The sequence below is a fragment of the Gopherus evgoodei genome, chromosome 15, assembly GCF_007399415.2.
Source record: "Gopherus evgoodei ecotype Sinaloan lineage chromosome 15, rGopEvg1_v1.p, whole genome shotgun sequence".
NCBI classification, from domain to species: Eukaryota; Metazoa; Chordata; order Testudines; family Testudinidae; genus Gopherus; species Gopherus evgoodei.
In genome coordinates, this window is record NC_044336.1 from 13,354,020 (window position 1) to 13,373,636 (window position 19,617).

General features: G+C 45.2%; 1 protein-coding gene across 3 annotated transcripts in view; it reads left to right on the forward strand.

Annotated features, from left to right (window-relative positions):
• Nucleotides 1–19,617, forward strand: part of UBE2O (ubiquitin conjugating enzyme E2 O) — an 89,611-nt gene that overhangs the window by 59,353 nt on the left and 10,641 nt on the right. Inside the window, exons 1-12 of one of the 3 annotated variants that reach the window (XM_030534185.1) lie at nt 1,201–1,291; nt 1,527–1,629; nt 2,446–2,543; nt 3,538–3,601; nt 5,604–5,747; nt 6,068–6,177; nt 7,146–7,296; nt 8,397–8,902; nt 12,514–12,668; nt 14,988–15,100; nt 17,038–17,166; nt 18,683–18,772. In XM_030534185.1, the coding sequence (XP_030390045.1) occupies nt 1,621–1,629; nt 2,446–2,543; nt 3,538–3,601; nt 5,604–5,747; nt 6,068–6,177; nt 7,146–7,296; nt 8,397–8,902; nt 12,514–12,668; nt 14,988–15,100; nt 17,038–17,166; nt 18,683–18,772 (1,569 nt within the window). In that variant the 5' untranslated portion in view covers nt 1,201–1,291; nt 1,527–1,620. Of the gene's footprint in view, nt 1–1,180; nt 1,292–1,526; nt 1,630–2,445; nt 2,544–3,537; nt 3,602–5,603; nt 5,748–6,067; nt 6,178–7,145; nt 7,297–8,396; nt 8,903–12,513; nt 12,669–14,987; nt 15,101–17,037; nt 17,167–18,682; nt 18,773–19,617 lie in introns of those variants that run through there. The other 2 variants (XM_030534186.1, XM_030534184.1) reach the window with 2 other exon arrangements.

Genomic DNA, 19,617 nt, shown 5'->3' on the forward strand with positions numbered 1-19,617 from the left:
GCTCTAGATGCAGGGCTTGAGTAAATAAATCTGTGAGAAAGGACAGAATGTTTGTGGAATGAGTTAGCTCATTCAGTACGTGCACGATGTCAGCTCTTCAAAGTATGCATTCTCTTGTTTCCATTAATAGTAGGCCTTGATGTGTGCGATAAGGACAGCTACTGAAGCCAATGAGAGCAATGCATTCTCCACGCCATCCCTTAGTCATGTTTTGTAATGGACTGTGATCATTAACATATAAAACTATTGATTGTGTCAGGAGGGCAGAGTAGCTGCTGAGTTTGACAGAATGTTTGGGTTCGCTTCTCTTCCTTGGAGGGCTAAACCATACATATGTGAAATGCGTGTGTTTGTGAAATGTGTACATGTTATTGCAGAACCCTTTCTAAAGGTTCACATCTAGAGCTTAGCTTGTTTTTAACTGAAGATTTGATCATTGGTCCCCACTAAAAAGTGAGCGAGGGTAGATAATGTTTTTTGATTGGACCAACAAGTAAGTTATTTGGCTTGAAATCTTGTGACTTAATACGTTTGGCCCAGTGAACGGTGCCAGATTATCTATTGCGCTGGCTGCCAGCGGTAGGTGAAGATAAATATATAAAATGTGTTGAATAGGAAACTGAATAAAAAGACAACAAACTATTTTATAGCCTCTTGGCGTCTGGCACTCACGCTCTGCCCCGTTTGGAGCTTTACCTGTGGGGGAGAACCCTTTTGAGCTGCAGTGAATTGTTACCTTGAGCATGACAATAACAGTACACCATGTATCTGGGAGCCAAGGTACAGGGGACCCAAATGCTAAACTGATGAACAAGCAGCAACCGTTTTACTTCACCAACTGAACTAGCTGTTTCCTTATGCAAGCAGAGGCAGGAATTCATAAGTTGCTGCAGCAACAGCCAGTTAAAATTATAACTGGGAAGAAGGGTTTTTTAACCTTCCCAATCCTTGACTTCAGACTGCTTTAAATTTGTGTGCGGTGATCCCTCCAGAACAGGGTTATTGAGGGAAGTTTGCGCTGCTTCTGCCAGTGCTGTCTGCTCTGAGGAAAAATAGAGGGTTTCACCCTCCAGGGTTGTCAGTTCTGCACCTTTCACCTGCATGCAGTTGACATACAACTTGAGAATTTTCCCTGGTTACCGACCCTTTCTCCCCACCCCCTCTCTCTTTGTATTTGCAGGACAGCCAGTGCGGGACTGTAATCGATGTAAATATAGAGTGTGCTGTGAAGCTGGTAGGAACCAACTGTATCCTCTATCCTGTCAACAGCAAAGACCTACAGCATATCTGGGTGAGAATGCAGCCACAGTCCTTCCCCTCTCCTCCCAGGGGAACTAGGGGGTTGGTACCTCACAGGGATGGTGGTGTACTGGAGGCAAGCAGTGCCCCTCGCAAGTTGGACACTTCAGTGTTTTGTTGTCTAGCTGTGACTTGGCTTTATTCTAAATCTACCAGAAATGTCCTTACTGCTGGAGGAAGGTGTAGCATCCAACCCCTCCCTCTTGTGTTTCTGATCGTACTGCTAGATCCCGTTAAACTGAGAAGACTGTCAGTATTGAATGGTCTGAGACGCTTCTGCGTTGTGATTAGCTGATGTGATCACCTGACCCTGGCAGTCCCATGACAACGGTACAGTCCTGAGCTGCAACACATAGTTACTATATCAACAGGTTTCAGAAATATTTAAAAGAGCAAATTATTATTATTTATTTATTATTGGTCCAGCTGAAGGAGACTGAGTCATACCTGGTTTTCCCTGCAGACCTGGTTTTGAGTGGGTGGGTGATTGCAAGACAATAAATTGAAGGCGAAAATTTTCCCTGTTCATTTCCTTCATTGAGTTGAGAAAATAGACTTGAAACAAGCATCTTTCCCTCCTTTCCCCACCCCTATATAAATGGCTGTCGTGTGAAGCCTTTCTAAAGTAATGAGGAATGTTGCAACCATTCTGCAGAAATACGCATTTGTGGGTGGCAGCTACAGGGAGGTTTTCCTGCAAAAGGACATGAGCATCTCTTCTCTGGTTGGAATAATGTGCCCACGAAGTTGAAACTGGTCATACTCTGCACCGCTTTACCCCATGTATGCAGGTGCTACACAAGGTTTCCTTTGCACAGCTCTGGCCAGTCCACCTTTATAAATAATGTGCAAAGCAATTTACAGATAGAGTAAGACCGTTTTTCTCTGCTTTACGGTCTAAGAGAAAGTCAGGAAAGAGACCAAGCTGTTTCCATTACCTAGAGAATGCAGGTATCGATCGGGTCACTTTTTGCATGCAAAGCATGCACTTCTACAGTATATCTCCATTCCAACTTGCAGCAGCCTTGCTGTTTCAGTCCTGGGCCGTTTTGAGTAGAAGAGATCGCTGGGCAGTTTGCATTGTGTGTTTACATGATATTTCAAGGAATTAGGTTGTATTTTACAGTTGTTGTTTTTTTTCCTTAGCCATTTATGTACGGCGACTACATAGCCTTTGACTGTTGGCTAGGGAAAGTCTATGACTTAAAGAACCAAGTCATCCTGAAGCTCTCCAATGGAGCCAGGTACTTTTCTGAAACAGAACAGCCCCTTTACCTTTGGGCGTGGTAACCATAGTCTCTTTTAAAAGTACTATAACCATGCGTGGCATCTAACTCATGCAGCCATTATTCTGGTGACAGCAGGTCTTGTGCTCACATTATTTTAACCACAGGTGATAACACATTTTGGGCAAGAAGAGGTGTAAAAGTATATATTGGATAGCTGGCAGCTCTGTTATCCCTTAGACGAAGCAAAGCTAATCCCTGACAGGTATATGATCCAGAACATAGTCCAGAAAAGGTTTGCGGAGCTTGTAGTTAGACAAAAACTCTTTTTAAACTGAGCACATTTTGACATTGAATCTTTGAGAGACAATAAATAGGGAACCCCACAGCACCAATTTTGAGCCTCTTTTTCAGAGGAAAAGCGAATCATGCTGGAGATATTACAAATTATGTAATCTTTTTCTCATTTCAGAGAAGAGGTATGCCCAAACCGTTCATTAGCTTTCCAGAGCTTGGGTTCTAGCACTGCTCTGAAACAGCTGTGAGTTATGAGTGTTCAGGTTACTAGTAGGCAAGACTTCCACTCAACAGCCCACTTCCCTCATACATTTCATGTGCTCAGTTATGCTTTTTAAAGCGGAGTAATGTTTACCCAGCTCTTATCTAAAACCAGGGGGACTCACTTTACCATGGAAAGGACCAGCAGTGTGCTGCAAACACAGACAGGTGTTTCATAGAGTTTAAATCCAGAAAGGGACCTTTAAATAATCTAGTCTGACCTTCTGTATAACACAAGTCATTAATTTTCACCCAGTACCTTTATGTTAAACTCAGGGACTTGAGTTAAACATTCTAAACTGTGGAGAGGATGGGAAAAACCAAGATGCCACCAATGCCTGAGGCCCCTGCAATGGCAGAGATGCCCAGATGATAGCTATAGGTGGTGCTGTTGAGGTGGCTGACCTCACCGTTGCATGGTCTGTCTCCCAACTCTTGTCTTTTGTTTTTCCAGGTGTTCTATGAGCACAGAAGATGGAGCAAAGCTCTACGATGTTTGCCCTCATGTCAGTGACTCAGTAAGTTTCTGGTCCTCTGGAGAATTTTTTTTAGAATCAGCCCAGAACTGGTCTTTTTTTTAATATAAGTTTCTGCAGGAAGAAAATGTGGCTTTGCCTCAATAACTTGTATTAGCCCTACAGTTTAAATACCAAGTTGCTGAAAATATTTTGCTAGATTCCCCCCCGCCGCCGCCACATGGAGGGAGCACTGTAGCAGGGCACCAATTTAAAAGTATATTACCATCTAGTAGTAGTTGTACTTGTTAGTGTTACAAGTAGCACATGAGATCACTAACTGAAAGAAGCTAGTGGACAAAGTACCTTTTCAAGTGTCTTACACAAAGTACAGTTGGTTTCACTGATCCTCACTGTAGTCACCCTGCTTGAGAAGACCCTAATTAACATCAACAGAGGATGAAAGAACCCTTCTAAAAATGTTTGATGGAATAACGAAAAAGCCTGCCATTTTAGGGGTGCTCTGTCAGAAACCAGAATGTTTCTAAATTAATTTTTTTAAATGAAATTGTTGGTATCCCTCTCTAATCCTGACCTGCATCACTTTTTTGCTATTTTAGTGGACACTGCTATTCTTGCTGAATTGTCCCAGACTCTGCGCTCTGGAGAGTTGTCTACTAATAATCAGGCTGAGACCACAAAATCCACTGTGCGATAGATTTAAACCTTCAGAATCTGTGCAGTAATTTGCTTTTCCTCTTAGACCCTGTCAGCAAGACGTTACTGGATACTGTTCTAAAGTTTCTTTATTGATGGGTATGGCTGTCGGAATTGTCTACAATGTAAAGGCTCTTTATTTTGTTGATACAGTTGGCCTTATCCTATGGAAATTCTGCCGGCATCCTAGAGTTAAGCAAAATCCTAGTAACCTGCTGCCACATTCCTTAAAGAATGTGATGTCTCTGCTGAAGACCAAGTGGCGTGTCAGTTTTTAATGTGGTATCTTTTCCTAAGGGACTTCATCCTCCACGGACTGAGGAGAGTCTCAATCTAATTGCTGTCCAATATCTCAAACATCTGATCCCAGATTCTGAATGCAGAATAAGTTCAGCCTCTTTACTATATCATGGCCTACATTTTTCAGAGGTGACTGGTGATTTTGGGTGCCCAATGTGAGATGCCTTTAAAGGGGCAGGATTTCCGGAGCGTGGCTTTTTGTACTTCCTCAGAATTAGGCCTCTGAATTTCAGAGGCCTATGTCCAGCTGAGGCACCTAGAATCACAGGTCACTTTTGAAAACGTCTCTCCTTTTGTTCTTTCTCACTACCGTTAAGTTAGTGCTCAATACTCCTATATGTATTCTTGGCACTTATGATTTATATCCTACAGCACTAATCTTACGTACCCTTGAGAAATTACAAGATTTTATATGATGATCAGTACAAAAATTCGATCACATGAATCAAATTACTGTCTAAAACCCCTGAGCCATGCTTGGCGTCACCCCAATTGTCATGAACAGAGGTTGTCCCAGAAGGTACAGTTCCTAGTGCTTTATTTACAAAAAAACCCTATGAATATTAAGTAAATCCGCCTAACTGGGCCTTCAGGTACATGTGCAATATTACTCCCATTTTGCAACAGGGGAAGCAGTGATTTGCCAGAAGCCACTAATGTCCCTGTGAGAGCAGGTGTAAGAAATCTGGGGTTCCTGTTGCCCACCCCAGTGCTTAGACCACACTGTTTGTTACTAAGAACATTGCATGAAATCAAGATAATTGTTTTTTGTGTGTACCTCTGCCTCTTCCCCACTAAATTGAAATCCCTTGTTTATGTATGTGTGATATTCACTGTGTTGCTATAGAAACTGATGTGATGACTTCAGCAAAGGAATGATGCATAGAAGCAAGGGAACTTGCAGACAGGTCTCTTCGCTTACAGATATCTGTAGTGATCAAGAACGAGGGAAGAGAAATGCAGAAATCCCATGTCATGACAACAGAATGTTTTGAGGCATCAGCTGCTCTCTGACACACAGTTCCCTTATGCTGCCTTTTTCTTTCAGGGCCTTTTCTTTGATGACTCATATGGCTTTTATCCTGGGCAAGTCCTCATTGGTCCCTCAAAAGTCTTCTCCAGTGTGCAGTGGCTTTCAGGTGTGAAGCCCGTCCTGAGCACAAAGAGCAAGTTCAGAGTGGTGGTGGAAGAGGTTAGTGAGCAGATACATGGCTACTTACTATGGGAACGGGGACAATCTTCCTGGAAGAACTGGAACCCCCTGAGATGTTAGTTGTTGTATTTTGAGCACTACAGGAGCATGATAAATGCAATTAACTCTTACCTAGTGCGGAAGCACAATTAGAAGCCACCCACGGCTGTTTTTCTTAAAAATCCAGGGGCTAGGTCCAGCCATCTAGAAGCGAAAACCATTTTCCGTGTTGAAAATCCATAGGCTTTGGAACCTGATTCAGTAAAGTTCCTGGAAAAAGTGACATTCTCCTTCCCCTTCCTCTCTGCTTCATTTTTCAGGTACAAGTGGTGGAACTAAAGGTTACTTGGATCACTAAAAGTTTCTGTCCTGGAGGTACTGACAGTGTTAGTCCCCCACCTTCGGTAATCACGCAGGAGAACTTGTCCAGGTGAGATCTGCTTAAAGTATCCGTGTTCCCCACCATCTCAAGATGCCAGGGCAGTCAGTGAGTAACATGCCCTTCTCCCAGCAGATAAACATGAGAAATCCAACTTTGTCTTCAGCAACCTACATAGGGAGCTTTACTCCTGTCTCCCAGCAGCAGGGGAGCATCATCTGACTGGCTAGTGCAGGTTTTTAGTTTAATGGCAGAAGGGGTGGCGTCACAAGCTCTCCTCCAACAGAAGTGCTGAACAGCTGGGAGAAAGCAGCCAACTTCTTCTTCCCCTTCTGACCCTCATTTAGCTGCAGTGGACTGAATGTTTGAATCCTACAGCTCCAAACTCTATTTCAGAAGTGGGAAGGGAAGGCAGCTAACGTTGGTTGGCCAGCCAAGGAGCTGTGCCAGTGTTGAGCATCTGATGCTCCCTACAGCCCATAGGGTATTTGTGTTGGCCATAAGGTACTCCGCTGAAGTGAGGAAAGAGGGTAGGCGAGTTTTGTTACTGTAGGAGAACAAAGCAGTGCGATCCCATCTGAAGGTAGCTTCAGGAGCAGGAATTTTCAGCCTACAGGAAAAAAAAGCAAATACCAACCATTAAGACCTATTTTTAATTCTCTCTGAGAGGCTGACAAGAGTACCTAGCCCTTATATGTGGAGGAGGCGGCTACTCTCTTCTTCTGCCAGTTCCCAGGTGGCCTGGAAATACCCTTCCCTTACATCTCTGGGTGTGTATGAGAGAGACTAAAGAACGCTAGTCTCCTGGGAAACGTTAGTTGTAATGCAAAATTGTTCCCATTTCAATTAGTGCCACTCACATGGACCACACATACATCAGCTTATGCATAGGACTGGTGTGCATATGCTGATGCACCCGCTACCCATGTGGAGGTACTACTCATCGCTAGGGTGTTCATTATCTCCTGCTCTGAGACTGACTGGGGAAGTGACGGTTTTCATCTTCTCGCTCTTAACAGAGTAAAGCGTTTGGGGTGCTTCGACCATGCACAGAGGCAGCTCGGGGAAAGATGCCTCTACGTATTTCCTGCCAAAGTGGAACCTACAAAAATCACTTGTGAATGTCCAGAGAGAAACTGTGTTCTGGGGGAAGGATCAGTCGCCAAGAAGGTGTGTTCCCAGGAAAGTGATGGGCTAGCTTAGCTGGGAGTGTGAGAGGCAGGCACTTGGACAACTTGTATTTCAAACACATCCACTTGAGTGGTTGGGATTCGTGTAGCCTGGATTTTAAATGCTCCTTTTAAGACATAAATCTTGCCATAAAAGTTGCATGGTATATGAAATGTGACCCAGTAAGGTGTAACGGCTCGGTAGTGCTTACAATCATGTCACCTCGTGCAAGGATCCTATCGCACAGAGCTGAGCAGGTTTGGGCTGGATCAGTTACTTGGATGAGGCCCTCTGGGAACACCTACATGGTGCAGGAAGTGGGGTTAGACGTACAGTTGGTGGCATTCTTTGCAGCACTACAAAGCCAATGCCATAGCAAAGTGCCAGCAGGCAGCTATGGTGTTAGAGATGCCATCTTTTTGGCGTAATATTGAAGTCCGGACAACTTGGGCCATTAAAGAACCCATTTTTTTTTTTATTTTTTTTTATTGGCATAACTTTAGAGATGTTAAACTTGGTTTCCAAGCAGAATCTTACTCTGGTCACTTAAATCTCCAGTACAGCAACACATTGGGGAAAGCATTCACTTCCTGTGCTGAATTGTCTTACGTTGACAAACAACTAAGTGCCATGTACCATCCAAGGGTAGCTGCATTTCAGTGGCAAGGAGATGAGCCGCCTGTGTAGCTATGTACATTCCATTTAGTTAATTTTGTTAAGTGTCTTAGTGCCTTTTATTATGAAAGTTCCTGTATAAACTGTATATAGTTTTATTAAAGAGCCATTGGACCTGGATTTTCCACCTGGACTCTTGCAAAGTCATGCCAAAAGTTAATTACCCAGTGCCCTAGCCAGCATCTCCTGCTCTTCGTAGAACTATTTATAGTCTCCCTGGCTGCTGCCTGTGCTAGTACGGTAACTCTATTAGCAATAGCTCATTGCTTTGTAAAATACTTTGAGATAGGTGGAGTGTGAGAAGGGACAAAGAGGGTCACATGCTTGTCTGTACATAATCCCTCCTATTGGATCTGTAACGTGATTGCTGTGTGCACAGGCACCCAGACTCACGTTTATTTACTGGTCAGCATTGTTCTCTCTAGGTGAGGAGGTTGCTGAAAAAACAGATTGTGAAGATCATGTCATGCACCCCAGATTCTCAGGGTATCAATGAACCGCCCGATGGAGAGTCTACTGCAGCTGCTGATCAAAAAGCGGAAGAACTTAAAACCAGATCCAAATGTGAACGAGGGGACTCTACCAATGGCACACTAAACCTGGGGGAGATAAAAGAGGAGCAGCCTGAAGAAATGGGAAAGGAGACTTCTTGCACAGCAGCAGGGCGACAACAGCAGCCACCTTTCCTGTTGAAAGAGGATGGGTCACCTGACTACAGGCTCCAGTCAATGGAACAAGATGCCGATGATGAGGCAGCCGACGACACAGATGACACCAGCTCTGTGACCTCTTCGGCGAGCTCCACTGCCTCTTCCCAAAGTGGCAGCGGCATAGGGCGCAAGAAGAGCATTCCCCTCTCTATCAAAAACTTGAAGCGGAAGCATAAGAAGAAGAAGACTAAGATCTCCAGGGAGTTTAAACCAGGAGACAGGTAGGTTCAGATTTCTATCCCCAGTCAATCACCTTGTTAAAGCTTCCGTTCTCTGAAATGCAAACACAAGTTCAGGTACGCATGCAGCTCCAGCTGAGTGTCCTTTTGCACGTCATGTGAGAGCACGGCTTGGGAATAACACACAGTTATTACCTTCTGATGGCTGTCCAGTGCCCGTTGTGAAATGTGTTTTGGTTTCAGTTTACCTGCAGATGGAAAGGTGTCCACATCACATAAAATCAATACTGTCGTATTCCAGTAGTGCCTAGAGGCCTCAACTAAGCGCAGTCCCCCGAGGTACCTGCTGCTGTGCGTACAGAGAGGAAGAGGTGATACTGCTCCAAAGAGCTTCATCTAAATACAACATTAAATGATGCCCTTGTTGGCAGTTCAGCAAAGAGGCCAAGGAGAGATGGAGATGGAGACTGAACTCTGTCCAGTCACGCGTAAATAATCCCTCCAGAACAGCACTGAGGTACATTGTCAGGGGCTGTGGAGGAGTGCCTTTTCATGGCCCATATTATATCTGTGCTGCAGTCTCAGGACTATAGAATTAGCATCTTTCACTAGTACCAAATTCATATACAGACTCTCCCCGGGTTACGCCAACCTGACTTACGCAAATCTGCACTTAGGGAAAAGTTCCATAAATTCTGTAAGCTTTTTTTTTTTTGCGTAATTGTTGGGTATACGTTCCTGACTTTTATGCAAAATTCGACTTACGCAAGGCATTCCGGAATGGCCTTGGGTAAGTCGGGGACCCTCTGTACAGAGTTTTAAAAAACCGCAGCACAAGAGCACTGGAAAAATAAGTCTGTCGGCATCCAGGGAGTTAGCATAATCCATGCTTCAAACACCCTTTTTTGGCAATAAATATAGATACTTGGATGAGAATCTCCTCAGAGAGGAGTAAGTGAGCTGTGACAATGAGGGAGATCTGGTAGCACAGAAGTAATGTGGGAAACAGTATACTTCAGTCACTGTTCATTCGATTATCTCCATTTGCTTCAGTGTAAGTGGAGCATTGTTGCTCTGGAATACTTTCCCAAAGCCTGGGAGAAGCATTCAAAAGCATTGGAGCTCAAGGGAGCAGTGTTAAAGTGAGCAAGATGAAAGGTACCAGAAAGGAGTAGGATTTTCTGGAAACAGCATCAGTAAGTATGTAGCCTCTATTTCCCTTACACACACAACTTCTGTCTTTCTAGTGCAGTTGAAGGGGGTCCCAAATGGGCAGCTTTGATAGCTGATTGCGGCTGACATGAAGGCGGCAGTGGACAGGGACCTGTTTTTGTCTAAGTTGTGGACAGATGGCTCCATTGCAAGGCAAACATATAGAACATAGTCCATGGGGCTCTTTGAAGACATGACATTGCTGCAAGGAGAGTGTAAAAAGTTATTTTATGTAGAGCATGAAACCCTAGGTGGCCCTTAAAGGGGTTATATGGCAGCTGGGTCATTAACCACCATAAAATGCCCTGGGTGTCTCTCTATTGCTTGAATAACCAGACAGAGAACTGATGAGACTTTGTAGGCACAACATCTGAAATGCTGTTGGAAAGCGTGAAGTGAATGGAACGTACACGTTGCATTGGCTCGATGCAGCTGGAGTGCCAGATCTGATGGGTCAGCCACATGGGTGCCTCTAACTGCATGAAAGCATTACAGCCTGTAATGTTAGCTTAGGTTGTTAAATGGGTATAGATTTATCAGGGCAGCATCTGAAGCTTTTGTGGGTGCCACTAGGGGATTCCATTGCCACCTCCTTTCATTTCAAACAGGGATTAACTCATTTAAAAAGTTTGAAACTGGCTTCCCATTATAAACCTTCCTTTCAACACTAACCCTCCAACTTCCCCATAAAGAAACAAGTCCCCCTGAAATGTCACATGCCACATATCTCCTCCCATGGTAGAATTTTTCTGAGACGTTCTGCTGTTGACTCTCTAAAAAAGGAAATCCTATTGTATTTATTTATTTGCCCATTACAGCTTCCAATATCTCCATGCTTTCATTGACTTTAATAAGGAGAGATGTTCAAAAGCCGTAAAGGTGTATCTGAAAAATAGCATGTGATTGAGTGTACTCTGCGCTGTGGGAACCATGGATGCGGTTAACTAAGGGTTTGCTGGAATAGTGCTATAAGGAGGTGCTGTACCGCTTTCTCTGAGGGGGAAGAAGTGGTGCTTGCCCAGCCACAGGGTCCAGAAGCAAAGAGGAACTGGGAAACTGCCCATCGTTCTATATATACTACTTGCAAGAGATTTTGTACGTTAAGGATAAATAAAGCTAATCTCCTCAACACTAGGCATCCAGCAGCGTATTGCCATTACCGAACAAAATGGGGGCAGAGTTAAGACTTGATGGGATGATTGAATGATTCTAGGGCAATGGGGACTTGGCTGGATCCCTTACCTGTTCATTTTCAGGCTCTCACTAATATTTGCCAGAAGAGGATTAACCTGTAGAATTTTTGTGAAGTGTAACTTCTGGAGATGTTCATTGGATCCTGTTGGAACTTGCTTTCATTCTTAATTCTTCAACAAAGGTTTCAGTTAGGGAATATTAAATGTAAGTGTCCAGTAGCTTGGTCACTAATTCAATATTTTATTAAAGGTCTGAGTGTAGCCCCTAGCAAAAGTAGCTTGTCACCGTTGCGCCATAGATTTTGCTAACCTGATCCAAATCAGGAATGCTTTTCAGTGTGGTTCTTTGTATGGCAGTATGTGCACCCATGGGTGTATTTGAGTAAAGAAAACTGCACTGTAGCAAATGCTTCTGAATTGGCGGTGGGAAGGGTATGTGTGACTAGGTTTAAAAACGAGAGGGGGCAGGAAGATGAGACCCTTGTGTCCAAAACAGGATTGTTCTATGCTTGGGTTTGTCTTTGTGCAGTAGAAGTGATCGCATGTGAGAGTGGCCAGGAAGTAAAGTTTTTTTTGTTGTCTTTAAACTGAACACTCTTCTGCTTTTCAAAGGAAGAGGCAGTGTCAAATCTGTCTCCAAAGTGCTGAGATATAATGCAGCTTTAGTCTTCCCTTTTCATCCCCATGGCCCCAGCTTCAAAGATTTCTCAGAACTTTCAGCAGAGCTCCAGATAGAAGGCACTTCAAGCCTTTGGAACCTAAGATTTTTCCCTGCTGAGGTCCCCCATCTCACCCCTCTTCCAGCTGGCGTGCAGCTTCATGTACTCTAATATCTTTGTAAATTTGCTCCTGTGAGAGTGAAATGAGTGTGGCATTTACTTCCTGAAACGTAAAAGTTCCTGAAATACAGACTTACACAGGGAAAAAGTTATCACTTCAGATCTGTGGTGAACGAAAATCTCTCCCATAAATGGGCATGCAGACATCTGAACCCATTCAGCCTATTGGTTCCTGACCTTAAACCCCATCTCTTGACTTGCTGGTGCCAGGTGTGAAACATGGGTGCCCATTTGAACTTTGAGTGTTTGGCAGCCCAGATTTTCCTACTGTTGCTCTGTGCACTTAGCTTTGGCTTCTTGTATTGGGGCAAGCCCCCAAAATGGGTAAAGTCAGTTGGCAGAGGAGTCTGCTTATTCTCTTCTGCTCTCTGCAGGTGGCAGCTTCATTAAAGCTCTCTTTTATGTTCAGAGTTGCTGTAGAAGTGGTGACTACGATGACTTCGGCTGATGTGATGTGGCAGGATGGTACTGTGGAGACCAATATTCGCTCCAACGAGTTGTTCCCGGTCCATCATCTGGACAACAATGAGTTTTGCCCTGGGGACTTCGTGGTGGACAAAAGAGGTACTTGGTGAAAGATATGCTCTGGGAGAAAAAGCAAATCATCATTTTTTGTTACAAGGAATAAGAGAGCTTTGCAAGTGTCTATTTTGGTTTGAATTTTTAAAATGTGCATATGATGTTGCAGGTGCCTGAGCAGTTAAAATCAATAACACACCAAAAAAATCCAATGACTTCAATCTGCTCTGAAAGTGCTTTTCAGATATTAATGAGTCTGGTCTCACAAGCCCTTTGGGAAGTGGGCAGAGTAGTGTCTGTGTTCTACAGACAGGGATGCTGAGACACAGAGCTGAAATGACTTGCCCAAGGTCACACATTGAGACAGTGATAGAGATGGGATTAGAACCCAAATCTCCAGACTCCCCAGCCAGTACTTTTGCCATGAGACCATCCGCTGCACTCCAGTGCTATCCTTTTGCTTTTTGTTTTCTAGTATAAAATCAGTCATTGCACCCAAGTGCAAGTGTGTAGCAAGAAACAAGCACTTAACTATGGCTCGGGTAACTCTACATATACATAGTTTGTAGGCTTCAAGAAGTTATATTATATAGGGCTGAACCTGTGTGAAACAGATGGGGATGAGCTGGATTTGCCAGCCTTGGGTTAGCACACAACCAGCCTCCCGTCTCCCTGGGAACCCTAAAGGATCTCTCATGATCTTTTACTTGCCTAGAGCAATGAAAGAATGAATCGCACACAGTTTATTTAGCTTTACCTGGATGGCCTTCCCAACAAGGTTCTCAGACGACTATATTTATCTAAAGAGTTTTCTGTGATTAAAAGTGGCCTTTTACCCTTTCCTCACAAGAAACAAATCACATCTCACTTCTGACTTTCCCAAGGCATAGGAGCTAAGTAACGGTTCTGAGAGACAACTCTCTGCAGTTTAGTGTTCATGAATGTGAAGGACAAATGGCACTTGGCCTAGCTTTAAACTACTGCATGCATCTCCCTCTTCCCTAGCAGCAGTTCAGGACCTCATCTAATCTAGATTCTTCAGACAGTGATGAGCAGAGTATGGCAGAGCACAGCCTCAGAGTTTTTAAAAAAAAAAAAACTTTAATCACCTTCATCCTCTTCCCCCATAGATAGGAGTAAATTGTTGTGGTTGTAGGGCTTTTGTCTGGGGGCAAGGGATAGTTTCTAATTGTTGGGTATATAATATAGATAGTTGGAAAGCTAAGTTAGAGATAAATGTTGTGTTCACTTTTACTAGTGGTCATTGTTAGAGCCCTGCGCGGATACTAAATTTGAATCCGCAGCCGATCTGCAAAAAGGTCCACAGATATAAAGCTGATATCTGCAGATTTGCAGGCTCTAGTCATTGTATCTCGTTTCTCGGGCTGGAGATGCTATGTCCTTGTGGGTTAGGCATTGCTTGTGGAAGCAAGAGATGGAGGCTGAGACTTCCAAAGTTGCACAGGGGAAACGAGCATCTAGATCTCATTAATTTCTAGTAAATTGTCAGGCCCAAGTTCTAGTTTTGTCTGACAAATTTCTTGGAATTCCTGCCTCCTCCTTCCCTGCCAATCACCCCCCAGAAAACCCCACAACCTACTGCAGGCAAAACTCTTCATAACCTGGAAAGAGAGAGGAATCAAACTCCATAAAGCCCACTGAGGAGTTTTATTGTCAGTTTTACATGGAAGGCATTGACGGCAGACGCAGTCCAAGTCCAGCTTCTGTGAAAGGGTGTTTCCTGCGCACAGGTCTCCCCTTATTGACTGCTAGTTTCGTTGTTCCAATGGAACGTAGCTGTTGTGGGAAATCATGATCATGGAGGAAGAGACACCTTGTCACTACAGCCCATCCCAGGCAGCCCTCTTGGGCCATCAGTACCCGCACTTGAATTGGACACTCTGGCTCTTCTTTGAATAGTGTAGAGAGCAGAGCATCAAGGTGAAGTGGCCACTGATCAGGCACTGCAAATCCCCACAGACAAGTGTGCTAACCCCAAATCTCTCTCTCCCCACCCTCTAGCTAGATGGCCCTTTAAGGTTACGACTCTTCTCTTACTTGCTCAGAATACCCCAGCTCAGTTGTTGCTTTCATCCTGGCATTGCACACAGGTGAAGGATGGGTTCACAATTTGACAGTTGGCAACCCCTAGCTGCAATGTAACAAGATCCAGCCCTGATTTCCCTGTCTCAGGTGGAGCTGCTGGGCTGTAATGCCTCACAGTAAAGCCAGAGGTGACTTCCCCTGGTGCTGCTGCAAGAAAGATCAAACAAAGCTGCTTGATCAGACTAAAGAGATGAGAACAGTCGCTGTTGGTGGAGCTTTTCACTTGGATATTTTCCTCCTTTCCACCCTGACCAAAAGCTCAGACCTCCCAGGACCCTGCTGTGTACGGAGTGGTGCAGTCAGGCGACCACATCGGCCGCACCTGTGTGGTGAAGTGGTTCAAGCTGAAGGCCAGCGGAGATGATGTCGAGGTAGGTGAAGCAGCCTGCGAGGAGGGAAGTACACAACAGCGCTTACTCTGTACGCGTCCGCCCTGAAATGAGTCACCTCTGGGATTAGGGGAGTGGGGCATGTTACTGCTCTGGTGTCAGACTGCTCATGGGGACGTTTTTCTCTGCACATCTCTTGAGGCAGTGCAAAGTGTACGAGTGGCTACACGCAGCTGTGAAAAGCAGGCCACGTCCACACTGGGGGTGTAGCTACTTGTGTCAGTGAAAGGCTCTGGCAGAGGGGAAAGACTTCAGCAGCAGGGAGGCAGTGGGACACTACATGGCTGAAAATCGCAGCATAAGTGGGAAGGTGGGGATTGGGTGAGGAGAGAGCTGTGTAGGGTATGTACTCGGTACACACCCACTCCCTTCAGGTGTGTCTGTGCTCTACTTGCCTAAGCTGTGCCTCACTGTCCACGCTGCTACTTAAACCTGTGCTAGTGGTGGGGGGCTACCCAAGTATATACTCTACACACCACCAAAAGAGTCATGCAGTGTAGATGTAGCCTATGTTTCTGCAGGTAGTGACCTGGCACAGAGCAGACATGTTCAAAGACTTGCACACCCCATCATCCTGGAAAAGCTGGTTTTTTCCCTTTCAGTTATCTGTGAATTTCTGTCCTCGTACACACTTGCCATCACTAGCCTTTGACCAGGAGAGAGGCTGGTGCTGAAACAAGCAACCACAGTTGATTTCTCAAAGCTCTGGTGCTGGGCCTCTGACTTGTTCTGCCTCTGCTAGTTGGCAGAGAAGCCCATCGCTCAGTGGTTGTCCAAAATGCTATGAGAGCACTTTTGACCCTTCACTCCCATTTACAGACCACATCTTCCTCCCCCACCAAGTCCAGGAGCTCGGAGCATTTCATCTTGCCGGCTGCTGTTGGCAAGTTCGAGGAGTGCTGCCGTGGCCTCCTCTAAACCTGGCTTGTTCTCTCTTCGTCCCCTCCTGCGGGATGGTGAACTGCGGCACAAGCGACCAGGGCTAGGGAATGCTTAGAACAAACTCTCAGGCTATGTCTACACAACATCACTTACAGCAGCACAACTGCACCGATGCAGGGGCACAGCTGTAGTGTGTCTGGTGAAGGTGCTCTAAGCCGACGGGAGAGAGCTCTTGGGTCAGCTTAATGTTGCCTGCCTTTGTGAGTAGCAGTAGCTATGTTGGTGGGAGAAGCACTCTCCACACCTGCACTTATGTCGGTATAACTTACGTTGCTCAGGTATAGCTTTATGTGGTTTAGTCACACCCCTGAACGATGGAAGTTATACCAAAGTAATTTGTAGTGTAGACGTAACCTCAGACTGCCCCAGAGACACATTCCTGTCTCTGACACCAATTCCTCATGCCAGTAAATAGTAGTGCTTTTCTCAGAGCGAAAGCAAAGGTGAGACGCCTTGGGGGGGTGGGGTGGGGGGAATGCTATTTCCTATTTAAAGTGATGAGCCTTTTATCCAACCCTCCTATCAGCTGTGATGGTTTGGAGATCATGGAACCTGTGTCCAAAATAAGTCCTGTCTTCTCTGGCTCAGCTCGGCTCGGCTCAGCTCAGCTCACCCTTTAGCTCTTTTTGTGAAGGCTGGATGTTCACAGGGGCTGTACAATGTTTCCCATTGGCTCATGATTCACGCAGCATAAAACCTAAGAGAAGGTGAGGATGAACTGGGTGAAAAGACAAGACACTAATTTACCCCTTAGTATCTTTTTGAGGTGACGCATGTAATATCTAATAGCAGAATACAGCAGCAGGCACCAGCTGTAGAAGCAGAGAGTTAGCAGCGCATGGTCACAAGATGTCAAGTGGCCATGGGAGCTGGGATCCAAACTGCAGATGCAGGAAGCATTTTAAGTGTCAAAAGCAGAATCTAGAAATCAGTACAGTAGTTTGGCGCTAATGTGTGTGTGTTCTGTCCAATACCAGCTGATGCGGGAGGAGGAGGATGTGAGTGTGTATGATATTGCTGATCACCCCGACTTCCGCTTCCGAACCACCGACATCGTGATTCGCATTGGCAATGCCGAGGAGGGAGCCTTGGCCAAGGAAGATGAGGTGAGTCTCAGGCATGCTCATGTTGCCTAAAGCAGCCTGCAGTCATCTTAGCTGGATTTCCTAAGGGACCTAAGAGAATTGGATTCCCCAAGTCCCATTTGGGCACCCAGTGCCCACAATCTTCTTTGAAAATCCCAGCCTCTCGTGTTGCCTGATGCTGCTGTATTTTCTGCCCCCAGCTTAGCTTGAAAGGTCCCATGTGTACAAGGCACTTGTCCACCCTGGATGGAGTCAAAGGGCACTGGGATGAAGATATAAACCTAGAGGCCTAAGTAGGCACAATCTCAGATTGTAACCGAGGTCGCACTGAAGTCCTCTTTCGAGGGTGAAACGTGGATTAAACCTGCCCTGAAAGTCGAAGCAACTGAAACCAAAAATGGAGAATGAAATTTGTTTGACTTAATTTAAATCCAGCAAGTATCTGTGTAGGGATCCCACATTGGGTTTTCAGTATCACCTCTAAGATGGAAAGTCCAGGGCGGCCCCAAACAAAGGGAGATTGAAGCTCAGTTTGTGTCTAGCTAGTGACCTTTGTTTTGCTTTGATAAATAAGGCTGCTGTTATAAACTGAATTTACATCCTTAAGTTGGATTAAGGAGTCAGGAGAGGTCTGAGGGGGACCTCCCTTTTGGAAAGAATGTGAGCTGTTCACTGGTGGTGGACCTCCTTAAGGCTGCAGGTCTTGCAGACCCTGGAAGTGACTCTTACACTAACAGATCTGCAGGGTAAAAGTGTAGGAAGACTTCTCAGCTCTCTGATAGGCCAAGTAGCAATAGCATGTCTAAGCTCCAGCAGCATGAAATACACATCTAAAGGTGCTCACCTGGCCTGTATAAACTTTGTTCCAGCTTAAGAAGCTATTTATTCTGAATGCACTAAACATGGGATTTAAAAAGCCAAATGTGGCGTGTTTGGCGTTTCAGCCTCAGAGCTTGAGGGCCAGCCTGAGCTGCAGCTTCAAAGCACTGTCTACGCAGCTGTCTTTAGCGCATGAGTGCAAGCCCCTCTACTCCGATTCTGTCAGCCTAGGCTGGGCGGCTGGCTGCCAGGGACTGTGTAGACAGGCCCTAGCTCTCATAGAAGTGCTGGGCTCCGGGAACATACTGCAGAGTTTGTGTGTCTTCCTTCTACTGAGCTGGCTCAAAATCAAAATTCTTAGAACTACCACTAGATGGCCGCCTAAGCCAAAGAAATGGTGGTAGGATCCCATTTATAGCCAATCAAAAATACTTTCCATACTCACGAATTGGAGCTCTATAATATAATATGATTCACCGTTTCCCTAGGTGGTGACCTTCTAGTGTCCAAGGTAGTTTTTCATGGAAACATTTCCCCACTAAATAGAATCTCAGCAGCCTGGTTGCTCCTGCTGCAGCCCATGGTTTCACTCGATTCCCATGCCAAAAGCTTGTTTACTTGCCTCAGTTACCTGGAGAAAAGCTGTTTCTCAAAGCCTTCCTTCTCTGTACTTAAGAAAGAGATTGTGATATTTTGTTTGCTGCTCTTGTTCCCATAGCCCTCAGTAGGACAGGTGGCTCGCGTAGATATCAGCAGCAAAGTAGAAGTAGTCTGGGCTGATAACTCCAAGACCATTATTCTGCCTCAGGTAAGGTGCTCCTATCTGGATGCAAAAACACTGCTGGAGTCTGTGTAAATGAATCTTATTATGTTTCTTCCTTCTCCTTTTACCTTCCCCACTGTGCGATGGGGGATTTCCCACTCCTGTCATCCTAGACGTACAAGTGCTCAGTCTTGTTTGGTCTCTCCCTTTTCTTGAAAACTAGCTTTGAATTTGATGACATCTTTTCATGGTTCCTGAGTGTTGAGAAGATGGTGGTGTTGTCTAGATTGTTACTATAGAGACAGATTCCCTCCCCTTCCCCCATGTATGCACACAGTACTACCAATGACCCTCCTTCCTGACCTGCAGCACCTCAGTAATCCAATCATGGGGCTTCCATGCAATTATTGCATGAGAAAGTTCTGTCCACCGAGATCTGCCCGTGACCCTCACTCGAGCCCAGTCACTGCTCTGTTTTGCTAACGCATCACAGTCTGGCCTGAAACCCCTGCTGTCCTAGCGCTACACTATTGCTGAGCTATTGCACTAAATTAGATGGTAGAACTTGATGGGTGGAAAGTTCCGTGGAATCTGGACTAGAACCACTAAATGGTGACCTAACCTAGGCCTCGAACCCAAATCTCTCCCCAGATGAGCAGTTAGAGGTGAGCACAGTGCAAAAACCAAGAAAGACAACGCATTAATCCACTGCCTAATGAACCACTTTACTTTGTCTTCCACATCTTTGTTTCCAGGTTCTTTGAGCTCTCTTCGAATGCCTGTCTTTGCCTTCCTTTTAGTCCTGTCTCCTCTCCTCTCCTCTCGTCTTTTTTTAGTGACGACAGACATTCTAAAGAAAATAGAATACCTGCCTTTGTAGGGTCCCATCC